This window comes from Anneissia japonica, unplaced genomic scaffold (genome assembly GCF_011630105.1).
Source record: "Anneissia japonica isolate Jap-2015-1 unplaced genomic scaffold, ASM1163010v1 scaffold287919_len575428_cov197, whole genome shotgun sequence".
In the NCBI taxonomy this organism is placed as follows: domain Eukaryota; kingdom Metazoa; phylum Echinodermata; class Crinoidea; order Comatulida; family Comatulidae; genus Anneissia; species Anneissia japonica.
In genome coordinates, this window is record NW_022718751.1 from 449,750 (window position 1) to 472,868 (window position 23,119).

The 23,119-nt window shown below is 31.9% G+C and overlaps 1 protein-coding gene across 5 annotated transcripts in view; it reads right to left on the reverse strand.

Annotated features, from left to right (window-relative positions):
* Positions 1-22,773, reverse strand: part of LOC117110614 (rho GTPase-activating protein 24-like) — a 34,735-nt gene extending 11,962 nt beyond the window's left edge. The window contains exon 1 of one of the 5 annotated variants that reach the window (XM_033253376.1): positions 22,720-22,773. In XM_033253376.1, coding sequence (XP_033109267.1) covers positions 22,720-22,749 — 30 coding nt within the window. In that variant the 5' untranslated portion in view covers positions 22,750-22,773. Of the gene's footprint in view, positions 1-9,791; positions 9,822-13,372; positions 13,683-15,263; positions 15,397-22,656 lie in introns of those variants that run through there. The other 4 variants (XM_033253375.1, XM_033253374.1, XM_033253373.1 and 1 more) reach the window with 4 other exon arrangements.
* Between the last annotated feature and the right edge of the window lie 346 nt (positions 22,774-23,119).

Consider the following 23,119-nt stretch of genomic DNA (forward strand, 5'->3'; position numbering starts at 1 on the left):
CCTAAAATTATATTTATATTATGCATATGCACTTCTTTGTCTTTAAAAAGATATCTCTTTTTCTTTTTTAGTGACAAAAAGCAGACACTGGGACTTAAATTAATTGTTCTAAGATCCTGTCTTGTCGGTTCACATGCCTAAGACGAGGGCGTATCATCTTGATCTCTATTCCGTGCGAGAATTAATGCTGTCTCGTGCATAAGTTGCATGGTTTATCTTGCAAACCTTTTATTACAATGTTTCCTGGTAACAAGACTGTTAAGGATTGAATGGTCCAGGAAATTCAGTGCACATTAATGTATGATAGTTGAATACAGGATGTGAACTGAATGTCGACACATGGAATACATGTTTCAATTCCAACGTTAAATTTAAAAAAAAAAAAACAGAGAGCTAACAACAGAATTGGAGGAAGCAAAATAAGCCAAGGGGAAAAGGATGAAATAAAGAATTACACATTTCTTTTACATCATACAATAAAAAAAACCCTGAGTGATAAACAAAAGCACCAAAACAACGGATAATCTTTGTTGAATGATACCAAACAGGGAATTGCTGTCATGTCCAATTTCATTCGCTGAAGGGATACTTTGCAGATGCAGAACAGCGGGCTAAAGTTGACATAAGTCTTTCAACAGTCCGCATGAATCATACCGCTTAGTTCCAAACCACGACCACTGAATGCAGTCCAGGGATAGTTTGTTTCACATCTTTGGGTGATATTGGAATAGATTTTTTTTCCATAGTCTATATGGCAACAAAATGGACAAAGGTTCATGGTTGGTTGTTGTATGAACGATATCTAACCTTCAGTCTTAAAATCAATAAAACTTTGTCATTAAAGTAAAAATATAAATAAAACAAAGCATACAGTAATAAGACCAAAACAGGGTATACAATATCTCAGTATACTAGTATTTTGATTTAAAACAGACAAATTTTAAAATAAAAAATCTCTAAAAAAAACCTAAAATATCAAAGTCTCATTAAGCAAAAATCTGAAGCATCATCCAACTGCTTTACAGTAACTGTATTTTATTTCTCATTTCCTCTGCCCCTGCATATTCTTGTTTGACCATAAAAACACCCAGAAAATACTGTTTGCATGTTGTACACATTTTTTTTAATATGGACTGAATAATCAGGGATACTAACATTACAAATACCTTGGCACAACAGACCGGATTGCAATAACAGGCACAAAAGTTAGTGTACTCACTCATATACCATAATATTACTGAAGAAAACAAATCACAGATTGAATACAGAACAAAAAATTGGGAGAAAAGACCCCTCACATTTTTGAACATTTTCCAAGAAATTCTACCAATTAATGCTTAATTGGTACTTCATGGGTTTTACTGTTGGTGTTTCATAATATGCAGCCATCCGTTCACAACGCAAACTGTTACGAAAGAAACACTGGTTATCAAGTAATTACACAACATATTATTAATTTTATGATCACAGAGTTCAAATTGTTTTAAATTTTCCAAAGCCTATAAAGAAAATAAAATAGAAATATACATACTCCCCAGCTACGACCTATTATTCTGAGGCCCAAACGTAAATGCTAACATTAAGTAGTTTCGGGTTGGAAATCTAATTACACACAAAACACAATCTTGGCTTATCAATTTTTTCTTGGCGGTACATACATCAACTTACCTGGTCTCTGTTGATTTATATAGCTTAATTAGATTATATATTTATGTACCTTGTTCTAAGGATTCCTTGATTGGCTTGGAAAGGATTAATGCCATTATTTTAAAAGGAAAATCAAGAAAAACATACTTTTCTTATTAAGAGCAACAAGTTAGTTCAAAATTTTCTTCAAACGTGTAGCCACAGGCTTTCCACAGAATGTACCAAATAGAATATACAATACTTTCAGTATGTTCTGAAGTACATTAATGCAATACCAAGAAAAAAATATACTGCAGACAAATGATTAGGCCAAAAGTGACCCACTGTCTAGGTCTTTCCGTAGAAAAGGGAGGATAAATCCTCCTCAATTTTTAGTTCCTCTATACTATAGCCACAACAACAACCACAGAAAATAGCTGTACACAGGGCGGATGAGCTCCTAGGAATCAATGGCCAAACCATACTTAGCATAAGGAGACTTACCCTTTTTAGATATCCTGTATAGTCCACTTGGAAATTTAGGGAAACTTGCTATCACAAATAACCAATCACATTCCACAAACAGTTACTAAAACGCATATTTCATAATCACCTTGGCAATAATTATCTAACAGAATTAATCGCAATCATATTTTGCATGGTGTTAGTAAATTAAGAGTTTATAATTTCTTTGACAGGTTAATGTGCTTGGTGTTTGGTTTACAGAATAACTCAATTCACCACGGAAAACTGTTTATCAACCATTAATTGAATTTAATTAATCTTGGCAGAAATATTAAATTCACACTTTAAATTTAAACAAGGTTTTCAAGCAAATCAAGCAAATAATAAAGTAAAGTAACTTTTTTTTTTAAAAGTCAAATGAAGACTAAGGGATGCGCAGGGGGTTTATGAACCTCCAAAAAAGTTGAAGTACAGTAGTTAAAAATCACCTCATATTATACTGATTTTGTGACCTAGTGCCCCCTCACTTAATTATCAATCCCCACTCCACCTTCAAGCCCCCATCAGTCGCCCTCCCATTTGAAGAATCTTAGATATGCCACTGGACACATATTACCTTATTGGCAGCTGAGATTTTAAAACCATTCATAAATGCGAATTTGAGTAAATGTTAAAAAGTCTATTTTCAAGCAAATTATATTTGTACTGTACAGTAGCTCCTTCAACATGGCAAGACGAAATACCTCATTAGTGACGTAAAATACGTTTTATCAAATTTAGTAATCTTGTAACATAAATTTTAAGATTACAATATCTCTATACAGTATGTAAATCTAACATCCTCAATTTGATGTGGAAAGTGTAAACCCCATTTTAAGTTTTTGACAAAGTTTAAGGTTGATGAAATATTACTCAACAGGATTTAGAGTCATCGTCAAACTGTAATGTTTATGCAAAAACTGTTAGTAACAACTTATGTGAAGGATACAGCGACAAATTCAATTTAACTAGTTAATAATATCTCCCGCACAAAAATCTGGTGTTGTAGTTGGCGTGAGATCGCAAAGCAACCCGCAGAAGACTTCAAAATTAATTGTTGTATATTTCCCACAATGTTGAGCATAATTGAATTAGAATTAATTTCAGAGTAAGGATTGTTGTAGAATTTCTGACAGAATTAATCACATTTAGGTGTCTAGTAAGGAAGAGAAGTATTATGTCACACATTGTTAGGTTCTTAAAAAAGAAACAGGAAGACAATCGTAGAGTCATTAACCTTTGTCATGAGCAATATTTCAGTACTTTGCAGTATGTAACATAACATGCCTAGTTTGTGACAATAATTTATGCCTATTCGTGAATACATTTTTTTGTTTTCACAAGCAGACACAAACTACTTTGTACCTCTTTCATATGTTGTACTATGTAAGTGTTCATTTTAGGCATGCTGAAGCTATACTGCTATCAATAGTGTGAGCCAAGGTTGTTCTATTCTATGATGCACTTCCCTAGTTCAATATGACAGATTTTCTTCTAGAACATGTACAGTACACATTAGGGAGTATACGCAAGATACGAAAACAATAACAAATACGGTTACATACGTCATGAAATCAAACACACCTTCCCTACAGTACCATGTCTGTTACTACGTAGGCGATTCATGCATTTTGAATGAATCAAGAATAGTATTCAGCTTTTACAGCATATTGTCAAGAATGTTTGAGGCAAGAATGATGATAATGATAATGATGTATTTGTATTCGTTAACGTTTTCATAAGGTGGCGAAATCTCCCTAATCATACACAGAGACGATGCCAGTAAGGGGAAAGGCAATTGATCATGCCATCGGACAAGCCAGTCCCTGTTGGCCACAACTCATTGGACCATTCTAAACTATCTCATTTTAATATGGCCAAAATTGTACTTTGTTCCTGGATCATACTAGCTTCTACTAGAAACTGTCAGCCATCTTACCCTCATGAGGCAAATTCTAGCATCACTGCTCATAAAGTAACTCAGTGTACAAATTTACAGAATTTAGCGTGACGGTACAATGGAGCCGAGACCTGTTACAGCACTGCACAGCAGTCCCAGGTATTCAATCTAAATTGAAGGCTTAATCCCTTAAATTCTAATAATTATACAACTATTTATTCATTCATTCATTCAAAATAAATATATAACCGCCCAATCCCCCTGATCCACTCCCTTGGGCACTGGAAACAATGTTAAAAATTTAAAATGAAATACAAAGACTAAAAAAAGCCAAGTAAAAAACAATGCAGCATAAAAATACAATTACAAAATCAAAGACCTATAATATTTATACCTATTAAAGCCCCATTCACAGCAAAACTTCACTGAAAAAAAAGGAATATTTTTTGGTAAAATGCATATACATTACTCAAATTCATCATAAACCATGGAAAAATATTGACATAAATTTTAGTTTTACGCAAAAGGATAAAAAAAAAAAAATGAGAAATAGAGACTATTTCTCAGAGAAGATTACTTTTTTCTTTACAAATTCTTCATTACTAGGCAATTCAGAAGTTGTAGATTGCATCCGCTGGAATGCTCTCGCTTTTGTGTATACTTTATACAGTCAATAAAGTGCGCCCTCTAAATGAGATTAGTTTTTGTACTTTGCATCTCGCACACTGCGGTCAATCGAGTAGGCCTGAAATATCTTTGTCAAAATCTCGGTCAGAATCATTTTTTTAACAAATTTTAAATAATTAGAATGAAATATTATATTTCACAAGTGTCACTACTAGCAAACAGAAAATATCATGTCGAGCATTTTTATGTCTGATAACACAACCTAAATCGAGGTAAGGCTAGGCCTATCCTAGCAGTGTTGATAAGCTAATGTTTCCGGCGCCTATAATATATTTCTTTGCAGACCTATCGCAAAATCAAACATAAAAAATTCATCCGTGTTTACTTTTTGTGTGAAAATCAAATTTCGGTTTTATTTTATCTACATTTGATTCATGTTTAGGAATGTCTAAATTCTAAACTAGCAATTTCATATTATATTTATAAATCTTTATCATACAGTATATAAAAATCAGAATTTTTTTAACAACTGAAATTTTGCCGAGAATGGGGCTTTAACTTTATACAGTATACTAAGTGACTTTCTTCTTACAAATGTAAGCCTTTTCAGTACATACAATTTCTAAAATTGTCACAATAAGTAATAATTAATTATAAAAAAGAAGAGTGAAAACTGGCCTGATGGTATATAACCCTACTATACATTTTAGTTTACATGGCACCTATATAGCATACAGTAAACCACACACCACACAATCGATCATCAAAGAACCCGAAATATTAACACTAAAGTTAATCATGGTATCTGAGGAAATATCCTACTACTGAACTTACCTTCCAGCACAACATTTTAACAAATACTATGTACTTGGAAGAATCTACAGGAATATCCAGACAATATTATATGGAATTTCCTTAAGTGAGCAATACATGTAAAATAATATTATGTTAGAAAAAGGTTTTTCCTGAAAACTATTTGTCAATTTTAGTATAATGTCAAGAAAGACTGCAGATGTTTACTATGTGATAAAGCTTTGCGGTCTTCATTTTAATTAACCACAATACACCAAGCAGACGTACTTAATAAAATAAGTTACTTTTTTCTTAATAGTAAATCACACTTAACTGGTCATTTGGTATAAAATGACTCAGAAGAGCAATAACTTATGTGAGATCATCCTTTGTTGACAACTTTGCTAGGAAGTTCAGATCTGCAAAACATTTTTATTAAAACAATTTATATTAGGCTTATATAGTGTTTCATGTTTTTGGATCAAACACATCTCCCCAGAGAGAGAATTCCATGTTGAAGAAATTATAGTAAGATTAACTATATTAAGTAAGTAATAAGTAAGTAAGTAAGTAAGCAAGTAAGTAATAGTATTAAAGTCCATTTTATGTACCCCTTTGGTACCAAGGTGTATTCGTAAATTGAACAATTTGAAAACTAGATTGTGTAGGCCTACGTTGTCAATGTTTGTGTGCCGCTTTACAAGGCAGAAGATTGATCGTAGACCATCGATATGTCTGGCCGTTACTTATAGTCAACAAAATGAGGAGTGACGCTGAATAAACCGCGCATGTAATCGGGTCCTTCAACCGAATGAGAGCAATCACCATCAGTTCATTTGTGGTACCGCGCTGAGCGTGAACTTGTCCAGGGTTGTCTAGTCATGTTAACAAGCTGTGCATAGGAATCAAGTCATTCAATTAAGAGAACTTAAAGCGCGTTCAAACAGTTTGTGCTACTGTGAGCTTGCCTCAGGATAGTCTAGTCACATTGTGTTTTTTCTTTCATTTGCACCTAGTCTGGGAATTTCCCTAATCAATACAACACACACATTTTTATTAAGAATGATACACTTTATTACTTAAAAAATAAGACTTTTATAGTCATTCACTGATTTCGTAGGTCATTCATAAAATCAACAATTTGTAAAATTCACAATCGTAAAATAGACATTTTACTATACCACATTTATGTTCGAACCCAACAGGAGGAAAGAAACAACTAGGTAATTAGTGCCTTGCCCATTGACAAACCAAGGAAATCAAAATATTAAGTAACTATACATGACAAGCGCACGTCAGTTAAAACATCTTGGAACTTCGCCAATTTAAGGTTTTTTTTTTCATTTGGCTCATTTCATTATATACTAATAAAAAATATTAGCTTATAGGGTGTATGTACCATACACGTCCATCAATAACTTCATGGATATGTTTATTGAAAAATCAACAGTAATAATTAAGAGATTAACAGTTAAAAATTATATTATAACTCTCAAAAATAATGGCTTGTTTGTAACAATTTATAATCAAGGTATGAGCTATAATTCACATACTTCAAATAATCACACAATAATACAGCATTATATTATTTGGAACATTTACCGTAGTGTAGTCATTTGAAAATGACTACAAATGAATGACACTCATGCATCTAGCAAACTGTTTATTTCAGTCATAAGTTATATAAATAAGGATAAAGGAAGGGCATCATGATGAAGGAAAGGGTAAGTAATTGTATAGGAAGCAATAATATGAATTGATAAATTAAATTTCACAAATCATACATTAAGAAAGAATAACCATTAATATAGAAATTTACTACAAAGCAAGTATCAGTCTCTGCTTATCATTGACTATGCAACTAAAGCTTTCTACATTAATTCCCTTCTGATAGAACACAAAATATCTGTCTGAAAACATTATACAGTATTTCATAATGTACTGAAGAGGAAATCTAAGGCAGAAAAAAAACTTCCCAATGCATTTTAAAAGTTTGTTATAATACTTGATAAAATACTATTGTTAATGTTTGATTATTTAAAAAAAACATAATATCTAAATGTAAGCTACTAAGAGTAGATGGCTAAATTAATATAAACATAGAATGTACTACTTTTAATCACTTTTTTTATGGCATGACTAACTGTATGAAATGAAAAAATTTACAATTCAAAATTAGGACGTATTTTCATTTTCATTTTTTATAGATTTGAAGGCTTTATACATAGGCAGTAACAAATCAAAAATTTCCATCTAAAAATATTAATTCCTGTATAAAATACAAAATATTAATAGTTTTCAACAAAATTCATAAACTTCAACATCCCTTGGTCATTCAAAAATTAACTAAAGTTTAAAATTGTAATCTGGAAATCAAGAAAACTATCTAGGACTTATTTCAAATAAATGATTATCAATTGACCAACTTCTTTGACAACTGTAGAGTGCTCTGCTAAAAATATAGTCTTAAGAGAGAAAATTCAATAACTATATAAGTACATTGTACTATAATGGATGAATTTAATTTCTATAGACAAAAACCGTAAAATGAGATCAACTTCCTTCAAATACTACTGTCATCATATATCAAATTAGTTTGTAGAAATTGAGTAGAGCACAAAACAAAAGCATCAATCAATTACTACAATCTTCATTAACAAAGACTAAAAATAAGTAACATGGCCATGTGAATGAATGAATGTATATATAGTATAGCTTCATCCCATTATATATATCCAAGGTACTATACCCCAGGGGACACAACCCTGAGCCTAGCATGTAGAGGTACAGTAGATAAACTTTTCAGAATAATCAGACAAGGTCATAGTTATGCGTAACAAAAATTTAAGTTGACATCATTGTAAGCTAATTGTTATCAAGGTATGACCAAGAAAAGTGTATACTTTATTTAAAATTCAGAATGATTTACATAATCGAATATAGCATAACATATATAAACGAGGGAGGTCCAGTAGCCAACTTGGCCAAGTTTGGGTTGCTATAGGCCAACGTTGACGATCTGTAAATTATGTACCTTGTCACCTGGTTTATATAGAATGTATTAGCTTACATGAATTTAATGAAATAAAAATAAGTTTGTACGAAAATAACACAGGTTTAGTTAGTATATTCATGATGATTATCATTAATTATTACCATAATACTGTGTTAGTACAAAATGGATGAAATTGTTAAATCGATGCCTGCACTGACCACAAAGATTGCATTAGCCAAAAATTCAATAATCAGAATTAATTATTGTCATAAAATATTTTCACTGTAATATTCAAAGGTGTTCATAATCACTTTAAACCCAAGAGACATTGAGATGACATTGGCCATATGCCAGAGGACTGATCATCTCCAAGATGTGTGTGGGCATGGCATGGTTCAGATTCGGACTTCAAAGTTTATGACCTCTATGTTTGTTTTCAGGCTAGTGTTAGAAATGACAGAATAGCAGTTTTTTGAAATGAATCAATTAATGGTCAGTAATAAGCTAATTACTCCACTGTACATTGTTATTTGGTCAACAACTACAAAACTTATAGCTAATAATGATGAATCAGTCCATTACAATTATGATATCCAGTGTTGAAGCTGTCATTTTCACTATTGAAATCTAAATTTACCAAAAACTTTTCATTTCAAAAGTCTTCAAAATCTTCCTTATTGCATCTTAGAAATTAGGCATCATTTCCATTTTGTGGCAATTTGACAAAAAATAAATTAGTTTTAATTGGAGAAGCAGAATAAATATGTTATAATTGTCACAACAAATTTACTAAATTTGTAAGATATTCTAATGGATGAAATTTCATGAACTCTAAGAATTAATATAAAAAAATAACATCATATTTGTCTCCAAAACAATCAAATTTAACTTTTCATAATTTTTTAAAAAAGAAACCGATAGGTATAAAATACATGTCCTACTGGACAGTAATAATCATACGGTTCAAACATTTTGATAATCCAATGCCACGTTTTGGAAATGATTTGAATTTTGTGCAATCTTCTCCATGTAAATAACAGGCAGAATGTAATGTTTTCACTCTTGTCTTATACAATTGATAATCAATAAAGTTAATAAGTTTTATAGGAAGCATATAAAACTCAAATACAGGAAACAGTACAAGGTGACTTCTTTAGGGACTTCTTGGAACAAATTTACTTAACTAATATTTCGAGTGCTCTTGCTTGGATCTTTATCAGGGTTGACATAAAGACAAAAAAATATATATAGCCCTATATCGAGTGAAGATGATGCCTCGAATCAGGCAAATCATTTTGAAAACCATACCTAAAAATACAATGAAAAAAATGTTTACTAGACACTTACCATTACCACATACATGACTTCACCAATTTGAAATTTAAAGTAGGAGTAATACCACTTTTTGACAGCAGATCACCCTCTTGGGAATGGTAAAAATGGACATGGATACTTAGCCCATTAGAGAACACCCCACTCAATTAAATCAATTAAGTATCATTTGGTTGGTACATGCTTGGTTAGAGACATGTCCTGTTTGGTTGGCATTTTTCTTCTGGGGAAAGCACTGTAATTTAATCAAAAACAGTGGTTTTCCCAGTATCTGCAAAAGGCAGATAGGTATGATTCTACTTCAATAAGTAAGAAGGCAGTGGTGGACGTAAAGTTACAGTAGGACATTAGAAGGAACATGCCTGTCAGTTTACTGGCCTTGCAGTCCTTGAGCTGCCCTGGCTTTTCGTATCTACCGTAATAATTACTTGGACCCATGGCAGTTGCAGTGCAGCAACACCCATAGTTAGAATGAACCATTCTGATAAGCCCTCGTTGGATATTGTTGTCGAGGTCCAACAATATGATGATGTTAATGTAAACATGTGCGATTGTGAGACAACATGAGTGTTGGTCGGGCAAGCGTGTATTCATAGCCCAATTCTGCTTGATCAGTTAAGTTTTATTGACACAATAGAAAGGTCCACTGGGCTGAACATTGGGAAACAATAGCATTATAATAATATACAAATACTGACTGCTCACGAGGGGAATGGTGAAATCTATTGCCCTGAGGTGATGTGGCGACTGTAGCCTATCTTCCCGAGGGCCAAACCATTTCGTTCTCTGAATCACAGCATTCAATATTTGTTTAATATACCTCATATATAGATTCTACGAAAAATGTAATGGAAATAGTAAACACTAAGTAGGCCTAGCTTACTTTCTAGGCGATCAAAGGGTCAATCTCTCTCAGCGTCGTAGAGCGTCTCCTTTACCATTTGTGAGTGTCATAAATTACATAGCAACACGGCCTAGAGATTGCACATTGTGCGAAAGGGCAAAAAAGTAAAAGTATTATCATTTAGGGGGATCGTACATTCTATTGCCTGCTTCTTAACCAATCAGAGGCCTAGAATCATAAAATAAGGCCTATTGTTTTATTTCATATTGGGTTCCATTATTTTATTATAAAATAAACTTTTTCTTTTAAATAAATGAACAGGAACTCTTTTATTAGCATATGTCAAGGTAAAGTAAAACTATGCCCTTCACATTATATTAAACCCCACTGAGATAACGAATACTACTAAATTCCCTGCAACCTTCAATAGGTTCAATTTGTAATCATTTTTACATTGAATTATGCAATGTCATTTCTAGCCTATTCATTTTGCATTCTAAAGTTCATAACAATTGTTTATAACCTATATGTTAAAGCTGTGCATTGCATTTTTCAAAAGTAGATAAATTTTGGAATGATCCAGGGTAGAAACTGAAGCTTATTGTTGAGTAGTAAAATGAATCATAAGTTTATTTTTTGGAACAAGGTTTCAAACATTACCTAATAAGGAATTGAGGCAATGATTAACTTAACTGTTACATTGTTTATATCATAATTCCATTTGTTTTAAACCAAATTCAACAGCAAAATGTCGCCACCTTGTATAAGAATCTTGCAAAAGGTTAAATCCACCTCCACCATGTTGATGTTGCTGATCAACTGATTGCTTGATCGTTGTCCATTGATTTGTGTTAATTTATTTCTTCTATATATACTTATTAAATTTATTTCCTTTAAATGGAATAAACCACACACTCTAATAAAATATTCTAGTTCTAATTTTATAATTATCATTAACGAATTAAAGGATAAATACATAAATATTTTCTTACCATATCAGGGTTTACCATTAATTAACATCAGCAATATGATATTGACATGATTCTAACATGATGAATATAAACTAAGCTTCAATTTTGTTTCAATCCCTTTTAAAGTTATGCATGCATACTTAGGCATAAAGCAAACCCATAAACTTAGTGCAAAGCAATTATGCTATACTCAAACTCAGACACTTATTATGCCACAAGGATTTGCGAAAATATCAATTAGCAGATTAGCAATTAAATAATTTATCATAAATAGATATGATTCATGAGTTGAGAGAAATCTTTTCGTTTTATGAATACAGAGCAATAAACTAGCATAACGACAGCAAGACCAAGCTTTCTCTTTCATTGGTCACAGAATGAAAGTCGAAAAAGTCATGTGACAGACAACGTGTTCGTATGCTTTAAATGTCACCTCCCTACTGGACAGCGATAATCAAATGGTTCAAACATTTTGCTAAACCAATGCCACATTTTGGGTATGATTTGAATTTTGTGCAAATCTTCTCCACGCAAATACAGGCAGAATGCAGTGTTTTTCATTCTTGTCTTGTACAATTGACGATCTATAAAGTCATTAAGTTTTAAAGGAAACATAATTGGGTTATTTGGCACTGCTATTTACAAGTCCCCACCTGATTGTTAACCCAGACATCTATAAACACTACTGATTTGTCTTTGCTAATTTAGTAGAAAGTTCATCTTTGCTAATAATTATTTCCATTATCTACGGTACATAAAAATAGGTTGATTTTTGTCAATGACAACGATTCAGTAATTGAGAAGGACAAATTATTGTTTGATTATGATAACAGGAAACAGATGTCAATTCATATACAAAGTCAATGAAGTTGATGGAAATGGTGATGATTATGTTTATAATGTTAATGAAAATGATTATAATTATGAATATGTGATGAGGCAAAAATAGGCTAATGTTTTCCAATATCTAAAAATTAAATTAATTTTTTTTCAAGAATACTTCTTCTCAAAGAAACGAATAAAATTGCAATATGTACAAAGATGGCGCATTTTATAGCTTTAATTAATTCAACATCATTTAACTATGATTTTAGCCAATTGGTTACTATACAACCTACAAAATTGATGCTACAATTATGCCTATGCCCATTAAAAAAATTTATTACTGACCAACCAACCCTGATATGCAGGACAAAAAAACATGTTTTGGCTTGATGATGATTATGATTAAATGAAGATTATTATCAATACAGCATAAAACCAAGATCAGATTAATATTATCTAATCACATTAAAACTGAAAAGGAAATTTCATATTCCCATCATTATATAAGGAACTAGAAATTTCTTTAAGCTTTGGACCACAATGAAAATAAGTTGTCTTTCGGCACTTAATTGTATTTCCATCCATGGATATTAATTTTGTATTCAGAATATTAAAAGAAATAAATTGAAAAAAAAAGTTAATCACCATACTCAACCTAATAATAATATGAATTCATTCAAATCCTGACACTGAATACAGTAATGTAGACTTGAAAGACATCATCACTTGCCAAATACTGTCAATTATTAAATACAACAAAATGTAAAAATATATAAAAATAATACATTGTACTAATTTTGTAGTATTTTATAAACATTAAATGATTCCAAGATGGACATCACCTTATTATAATACTTTTATCAACAAAAGTTAGTAAAAACCTGACTATAACTGAATCAGTTAAACAGCAATAAGAAAAAAAAAGGGTAAAAATATACATAGTTCAATGTTCAAACCTTAGTGCTGACTTTAGCTGTGACTTGGGTTTTATGTACAATCCGAGGGGGCTTAGGCACTGGACGCCTGATCCTTGGTAGAGGGGGTGGAACAATCATTGGCCTGTCTTTAGGTGGTAATGCTGGGGGCTGCGGCGTTGGCCTAAAAAACTTCTTCAATTTACTGTGCACGCTAAAATTCTCCATGGTCTTCTTGCGATATTGCAGCGGCGCATGGATTCGCATCTTAGAGGGCCTGTGTATGTCGTGCAAAAACATTTTAACAGTATTTCCCAGTGATGTCGATCTATCCCACACTACTGCCCTATCGGTAACTGAACTCAGTCTACGGGAAGAAAACTTAACATATACGGTTTGATTCATTACTCCTGAACTGCTAAAAACTCCTATACCCCATCCACCAATCGCAACAGAAGCTGTAGTCACGTGAAAAGTGACGTCTGCCTTGGGGTATGAGTCACCTTTATGCAGTACAGGGGAAGCAAACTTTTAATCAGGAAATTTCAGACAACTTTGCCTATACCAGTCAGTAGGTAATCAACTTTCAAAACGGTAAAGCTTTTTCATCCAGCCTGTGCTACCAGGGAATCATTAAAAATACCCCACCAAATATACAATTTAAAGTAAGAATTTTTAATAAACAAAATCAGAATTATAGATAAAAAAAAATTTGTAATTTATAATACAATGTACTAATCAATGATATTTAGTGTTTAGAAAATATTTAACTTTGTGAAAGTTTAATGTTATTTTCAAAGGTCTATTCATGAGTGTAGTAGAGTGGCCGAGCGGTAAGGCAGGGGCTCCGCTAGCTACATCCTTAACATCGGCGCTGGATCTAGCCGCTCCTCCACCATGGTTCAGTTGGTAGAACCAAGTCTTCTCGGATAAGGACTTAAAATGGAGGTCCAGTGTATACATTTGGCTCGTGTGCACTAAAGAACACTTTGCATCTTTTGGAAGAGTAGGCGTTATCTCGATGTTGTGGTTGATGTAAACTCCTGTTGTTGTGGAATGATGTGAACAAGTAGCTACCACGAAACACCTCTTTACGGCTACAAGGTAGTCACGAACCACACCCATACGCTATTCAGCACAATGACGCTGCAAGATGGGTTTATTCTCCTAACTTTACCTTTGTGTACCAAGCAAAAAAAAAGTTTGGCCATTTGCGAAGCTGCTTAACTTCAAATCTGGAGCAGGCTTTAGGAAGGCAAGTTAGAGAAGTGTGCGCATTTAACAAAAATGAGGTGAACCAGTGAACTACATTTGCACTAGATTGAAGTTGACACTGTAGACCACAATTTTTTTGGCCTGCTGGATTGCTTTCTGACATAGAACCAGGCTATTATTTATGCTATGTTGTACTGCAATTTTTGATATTATAATAAACAGTCATTGATGTAGGAGCCTGAAATACAGTGACTTAACGACGAGTCATGCAGACTAGGGACAAGACAAATATTGGAGCCTAAGGTCCATATTTGAGTACTGGGTAATATAGGAGGGATCCCTTTGGGGGCAGGCCCCCATCCTACTCAAAATCACCTGGACATTAAGTCACTCTTGATGAAGGAACTTTAGAGCTCCTAATGCAAGTTATCTTTCATTAAACTACAATCTTATTTTTCCTTAAGTAGTATCTATTCTCTTGCAGGAGCACTTGCTTTGGCAAGTTGAATAATATTAGTGACATTGGATGGAGCATGATAATAAATGATACTTGTAAAAACGTATTGTACTGACACTTAAAAAATATGACAACTTCAATTCACAAACACTCCAGAGTTGTTGTTGAATTGTTGAACAAAAATAATTAACAGTCAAAAATGTGTGATTAAATTTTCTCAATTGTCAATCAAGAAAATGAAACATTGATATACATACTTACGGTAAAGCATCGATACTGAATGTGTACAGGCCCTAACAGGCGACAAATGTTGCCAAGTCGTGACTCATCCCCGATACAATCGGCATGGCGCTCCATCGGGAAAGATGAAAGATAATCCTTTTCTTCTTCAAATCAAACTTTACGATTCAGAAGTTCCCAAATGGATCATAGAAAAGTTCAATGACAAATGATAGGCCAAGTTCTTGTAAAAGGAAAACGTTGCAAAATGAAACCAGGAAATACACTAGGTATAACTATACAGTGATAAAATCAATTCAATTCTTACAGAGGGATCCAAACCAAGGGACTCTCTAGAGCCACTAGCCAGGGTACTGAAGTAATACCCCTAGTGAGGATCTAGGGGAAGATATTTAATGGCTTACGGGGTAAAATCTGTATTTTAGGCCACAATCATAAGAACCTCACTCACAATCTCTTAAATTAAATAGGAATTTTAGTCCGCAAACTTCAAGTGGTGACACACAAAAAGGGGTTCATACTTATACTTTACATACCTTGCATTAATTGGCCTCATGCTGGTAGTGTTAATGTTCAGGTGTACAGACCTAAGGCATTGACACAGGGCAAGTGTACCTGAACAATATGTTTTAAGCACAACAACATAATATGACAAATGATTATTACACCGTTTGCAACTAAATATAATTAGGCCACAGTAAAATTGTTGTGTGGAGTTAATTTGGAGATCAGGGTAAGTTGATTGTCATTTTGTTTAACCTAGGTCTAGGTCTAATTCTATAGTTCATTGTCAGCCATTACTCATTCAACACATTTTGGTTTACTTAGTCACCATTCCTCCTTTATCAAAACCAAAAAAATCTTAGCACTAAGCCATCTGAAACCAAACTGTTCATAAGATAACATCAAACTTCTTTGACAAAAACATGTGACATGCCTAAATATGGTCATGAAAAGTCATATCATAATCATACATAGGTACATCATGAATATATTATGGATAATACAACAGTTTTTTGTCAAAGGAAATGTGGTAGTCTGGAGAGCTTTAACTCTGAATGGTACTATAATAGAGCATAAAGAATTCAATTGATTTATTATCAGGAAAACTAATTCATAGAATTTGATGTAATTGGATAAAAATATTCAAGGATAAAATATTACATTTACTTTCAAATGAAAACGATTTAAAACATAAATGACAAAAAGCTAAGTGTTCTTAATGCAAATTATGTAGCACAATGGTTGTTGAATCATATCAACATTTTATGAACACAACATAGAACTTTGATATCAAGGACAATTTAAAACAAAAAAAAACTTAAGTAGGTAGTATGTTTACCCATTAGTCATCAAATTGTGTTGCTAAAAATAATACTTTCTTTTCAATTTTATTTCCATTGCAAAATTAACTGGTGTAGTTCAGCAGTCTTGTATTTCACCTTTTTTAATATAAACTTGTTCCCAAACCTTCAAAAGACATTAATTTTGAAGTATTCAAGATGGAGTCTTGATTTACCAAAACCTTTTCTATGTAACCGAAATAAGAATATCAGGTTGAATATAAACTTGAACATTTTGGGTAGCAGTTAAGTATATTTTAATGATGGTGTTTAGTCAATGATATATTCCATGGTAAAATGGGAAAAAATCCTCACAAATGAATTCAAAGCACTAAACAGCTCATTTAAAACACATGTTGTCAATTCATCTAAAAATCAATAGGCTAAACTGGTGGTAGCCAATCTACAATGAGCCATGGAGATCATATTAACCTTGGTGTCCCTTGTTCAATTCCATCCGCTGCTCTCGTTATGTTTCAGTTAGAGGGCTGATGTGCAATTTTCAACAGAGCACCATCTTGTGACGATGAGACAATTAAGCTGTTGTTCCTGTGTGCAATGTGGCTCATCTGCACATTAAATATGCAGTCAACTTTTCAGAAAAAAGTAGGAGATTTGTCTCCTGGTAGGCCCGTAACCAGCTTTGGTAATGGGGAGGGGGGGGGATCTTTTTCAATCTGAGTGGAACTTTTGGGGTCCAGGGGTTCTCTCAAAAAATGTTGAAAGCCATTCCAAATGCTCTACTGGTATTTTTGAGCTGCTTTCAAATGAATTTATACAATTTTTGTGAATTAAAACTGAATCAATTTGATATGTGCAAATATTGAAGATTTGGCAGTAGGCTATACCATGCAATATTGTTAGTAGATTAAATGTAGTAGGAAGTCTAAAGATAGGATCATTCCATACATCATCATCATCATCATCTTTGGTTACTGTGCAAAACATCTTTTGAGTATAGTCGCACATAAAAACAGTGCATGTCATAGGCTTATAAGGCCAAGGCACACATTGACAAGTGCATAAATTGCACTAAGTTGTGTTTTGTGTTGGTCTAGTAGAGCGGAACTCTCTATTCTGTGGGGGGGAATCGTCCAATCTCCGATCCCTGACCCCCCCCAAGGGCCTGCCTGGTCTACTGCCCTATTTGCCACCAGGAGGACCCCACCCCAAAGAAACCCAATATAATCTAATTTTTAATAACAGAAACAAATTAAACTAATTCAGACATTCACTACAAATTCTTAAATGGTTAACATCAAATGGATTTGCAAATATGATGATTTTGCTTGGTTTACAGGAGTAGGTTTTTTTAGTTTAAGGAGTAGGTTTTTTTAGTTTCATAAAATAACTTCAATTTTCTTTTTTTCTCAAAATGTCCAACTCAAAGAGCTCAATCACCAAGCACATAGAGGCTTTTTTGCATGATGCGCTCTACAAATCCAACTATTATTATTATTATTATTATTACAAAAAAAAATTAAAATTAAAAATATAGTTTGTTATTTACGAGTAACCCAAATATTAAATGTTATTGTTAATGTTCATTAAGTATTTATATACATTTTTTAGCAATGTATAAAATTCAGGTAAACTTTTTCTTTTCGATACATTTTCATTGTTCATGTATCATTGACATTTTCTTTTTTCTATTCTTGAAGCATATAAACTTACAAAATCATTAGACTAAAAACTACAAACAACTTAACAAATAATTCACCGTGGGAAAAGCTTTTGAATTACCCCAGAGTTTGGCAAGGAACAACTAGAAGTTATCAAAATAAAATTGTGAATATTAGATGACTCATGATTCAATAATCCTAAGGAATTATGGGATTGATCGGAGCTCACTCACTCACTGATACCATGGTTAAACCCTATTTATAGTAGGCCTACATTAATGTACTGTATAAATAGGTTATAATTACTTTTATTAATTTTATTAATTTTATTACATTCTTCAAATATAAACTATATTAATTGCATTTCTTTATATTTCCCCCCTAGATTTTACCACAGAAATAACCACTTTTACTAGGAAACAAAAGAAAATAATCTTACTTTGCAACTTAGAATAAAGTTTTGATCTTTTCTAGAGTTTATTCTGTAGAACATGAACAATTTCATGACTACTGTAACATTTTTGCAAAAATTTTGGAAATATATTTTAACATATTTACAAAATTATAACATATCTGTATCTGTAAGCTAGGAGGCTGACAGTAAGATTAAAAATCGAAACTAACAAATTTAATGAGAAACTAAATACATTTATTTAATTCTATTTAAGTCTATCATTACTCCTGAGAGGATGGTAAAGCCGTAGACATGTCTATAATCTAGAATGCAATGAAATCAATTAAGATGTAATTACTTGTTATCTGTCTATGAAATGGCATTATGTAATACCACCTGAGACTAACCACTGTACAACATCATTTCAAAAAGCATATAGTACAGTACACACAAGCATATTTTTCATTGAAGCTATTAAGTGAAATGATTCAGCAAAAAGTTTCCAAAAGTTTTGAAACTTCAGCTTTGTTGCATTGACCACAAATCACAGTATTTCCACCTACTTAGCATGTAATGGACACTCATTAAGTTTATCAAGTAAAGTAATAACTACTAATTTGGTTTTAATTAGAAAAAACATTTCCCAGAACGTTTATTAGGATGGCTGTATTTTTATACATTCCCACAGCTCAATGAAAATTTTATATTAATTTATCTGTTCAGTTCACCATGGTTGTATCAAGGTAGATCCTGTTAAGTCTACAGTTAAGTCTACAGTATGTTTAAAGTTATCTTTATATTTTGGTTCAAAGGTGATATTGCTGTAGTCTGTGGTTTAAATTAAGTTAAAGCAACTTTGTCCCAATTTCCATGAAAATATTATACTGATTTAGTCTCATTTACTGTAGATTAAAGAATATAAATAACTGAATTCTTCAAATCTTTACCGAACTTTAGAGATATAGTAGAAACATCACTTTATCATGGATGACCATTTAATGGAAATCAATTGAAATATAGACATTGGTACAAGAAGAAAAATTTATTTTATTTCTAAACAAAACCGACAGTGAAAATTAATCGCATATAAATTTACATTAATCATTAATTAATATTTTTAAATTATATATATCTGATGGAATATTATTGCAAAGTTTACACAAAACAGATTATTTAAATGCTTTTTTCTTAATTAAATTTGGCAAGGCAGAAGGGGTTTTTTGATAAGCTCATTGTTGTCGTAAATAAATAGTCCTAAATGATACTTACAATTTAAAATGGAAGTTAAAACCATAGATTATTTAAATTTGTTTTTAATTGATTTGTGTATAAGAAATCTAGAATATATTTTCACACTGTACTGAGTGTAGATTCGTTTCTTTTCAGTCTTCAAATTACGAGGAAACAAATTAAGATATGACTCTACTGACGTACGTATCTGAAGCTGCTTATTGAATCTTTTGCAAACACAAAGGTTCACAATTACAAAATGACATACGAAAGCTTAAGGCACAAAACTTAATAAAGCTTTCAACTTGTATCATCTGAAACTTTTCAACACAAAAGCAGAAATTAAAATCATATTTTAAAAGCAGCCTCTAGGCCAAAAGGAGAGTATTACTAAAAGATGATTGAGCAAGATAAAACATCTAAGAACAGGGTTTGAAGTCTGATCGGTGAAAAACAGGAATTCCAAATCATTGAACTATGTACCAAGTGCTCAAACTTGTGTCATCGAGCAAGACACAGAGACCTTCTGTATTGATCAATTCTTTCAGCAAATGTATATAAATAAATGCCTTGTAGGAAGTGCTCGTACAAATGTTGAAAGGATAGGTCTACCATATTCTGAATTTTTACACATGAATATAAACTCCAATGGCTACAGAGGTAATTTTTACTGTTGAATGTTTTCTTCGGAGATAATTCTAACTGTTGATCTTTTTTTACCCTTGTTTTCCGAACCCACAGCCTTTTGATAATGATTGTTTCAAATATTTGATTTTTGGACTGTCAGTTGGATATTTCATATGATATCCCCAATAAAAATGCTAATTTTTTTTCCTCAGATTACAAAGCATTTATCCTATATCAATACTGGTAACATCACAATACATCATCTTCTTTATAAACTTATGTGATGGGGTCTTATAAGATACAGTACGCATAAAAAATAAAATACGAAACTAATAAACAATGTAGAAATGAATACGGTTCTATATTCAATTTGCTGTTCTACTTGCGATTTTCCAACTCGATCATTGTATCATCAAATTCTTAATAAAAAATGGATGTAGAATGCACAAAGGAAAATTAAAAACAATCTTTACAAGATACTGTAACACATGGCTTGTTTAAAGCTTTACGATTCAAGCAATTGGATCAATTTCCCCTCGAGCTTTGGGAGCCTAGAAAAAGGGATAACATGCTAACCTTGACATTTTCATTCACTCACGTCTACAAAAGGCGCAATTTCAAGTTTCGATGATGTAAAAATAATCGTCTAAAATCAAAATTTAATTTTTGTACTGATAAATGTGGAAACAGTAATTAAGAAGAAGGCTTTAACTAAACAAAAATTAGCAAAATGACGAGATACAACAATCTCTCAGAAACAAAGTTCAACGCACCCTAACACGGTCATAGTTCATTTAAAAATGTCATCAGATAAAAAAAAATCATTCAAAAAAGAGGTAAAAAACTTTTTAAAAATTTTAAAATCATATCCCTGCTTTTCAGACTTTCTTTTTCTTTCTTTCAATGGGAGACATTTAAGTCTTAAGTTGGAGACAAAGTACTTGAAAGTATTATACTTAGTTCTGTGAACGAACCAACCACAACCAACATAACAGTGACCACAAATCTCCAACTGACTACTGTATTTCCCTTGACCATTCAGTGAGCAATTATTAGACATTTAAACATTAGACTTGAAAAAAAAGATTTTAATGATTCTTACCATAGTATTCTGTTCCGAATATTTTAATATTTATTTCGAAATGTGGAAACTGTTGATAATTTATACTGCAGTCTTAAAAAAAATGCAATAAAACAGCATCATAGTGTTAGACAATAAATAGATGTCTTTTGAATTCATTATGTATTTTTATGTATTTATATTTTACTTCATAAGGCAAAACACTAGCAAAATCCTGCAGAATTTCTCATAAGGTTTGGAAGAACCAGATGAACCAATACAACAATTAAACAACAAAATAAAATAATTAAAAAAATATATAATTCTTTACAAAAAAATAGATTCAAAGTTCATAGAAAAAAGGTCACAGTCAGGATCACTCTTGGTAATAAAATTATATGGACTTTACTATAAAAAAAGACAAACTTTTTTCAACTTCAACATAAACATACAAAATGGTATTATTAAATAACAAAGAATTTTAAAAAGAAAATACAAATTTAAAGCAAATAATTATTTTTAAAAATAGCGGCAGCTCTTAACGAAACATAGACAAAGGGTCATAAATAATGATGGGGAAAAATCCTAATATGCATACCCTCAAAAACTGAATTTTGTGATATTCAATTCAAGTTCATTATACTGTAAACTAATAAATAAACCAGTGAAGTTTCTTAGAATAATTTATAAATTAAAGCATATTGTATGCTCCTTTTTTGCCGAGTATTTTAAAATCTCAAACAAGTAAAAACACTACGAGGCATTTAATTATACAAAAAACTGTCTTTATTCGTGAACTTGATAGCGAGCTCCTAGTAAGCCTGATCGTGTAGCAAACATGTTTCAAGAATACAATTCTCATCATCATTGCGAACATATAAATTTTTGCCATAGCTTATATGGATTAAAGCATGTGTATGTAAACGGCATAATTCTAAAATATGCATTTTATTAGTAGTTTACTAGGATTATTTCTTTTAACACCCCTTCAATGTCTTAGAAAATTCAATTGTACAACAAATAAAGTATTCATTTGTACAACATATCAAAACACTTTTTCCTCTAGAGCCTGACTTAAAAATAACCAATGATTTTGCTCTTAATTAAATATCAAAGTATTTTAAAAACTAGATTTTACCTCAAAGCAATAAAAGGAAAAGAGGTCACCATAAACGATAAGAATTGACCTCTTTTTACTCACATTAAAATACTGAATCAACTGTTTAGCCATGCTGTGATTCTCTGCACTAGCCAGTGTCTCCTAGCTTCAGTATGAGGGAAGCATCAAGTCTATGTATGATGACCTATATTTGACGCCACAATTGTCTTTAAATTATAGAGCCCAACAACAGTCCACTATATTGTGCTGGTTGTATATAGCATTACTTTGTACAGTTAAGAAATTAAATGAAATACCTAATGCCCCTTATTTTTGAGCTTTTAAAACTATTTCCTCATCATTATACAAATATTTTTACTTAATAGTATATCATGAGTACAGCTACAATGTCCATTTTACAAAATATTATACATTTTTACTTACTAAAGATAAATTGCCACTAAAAATATTTAAAAAAAAAACACCCTCAAAAATTAAAATA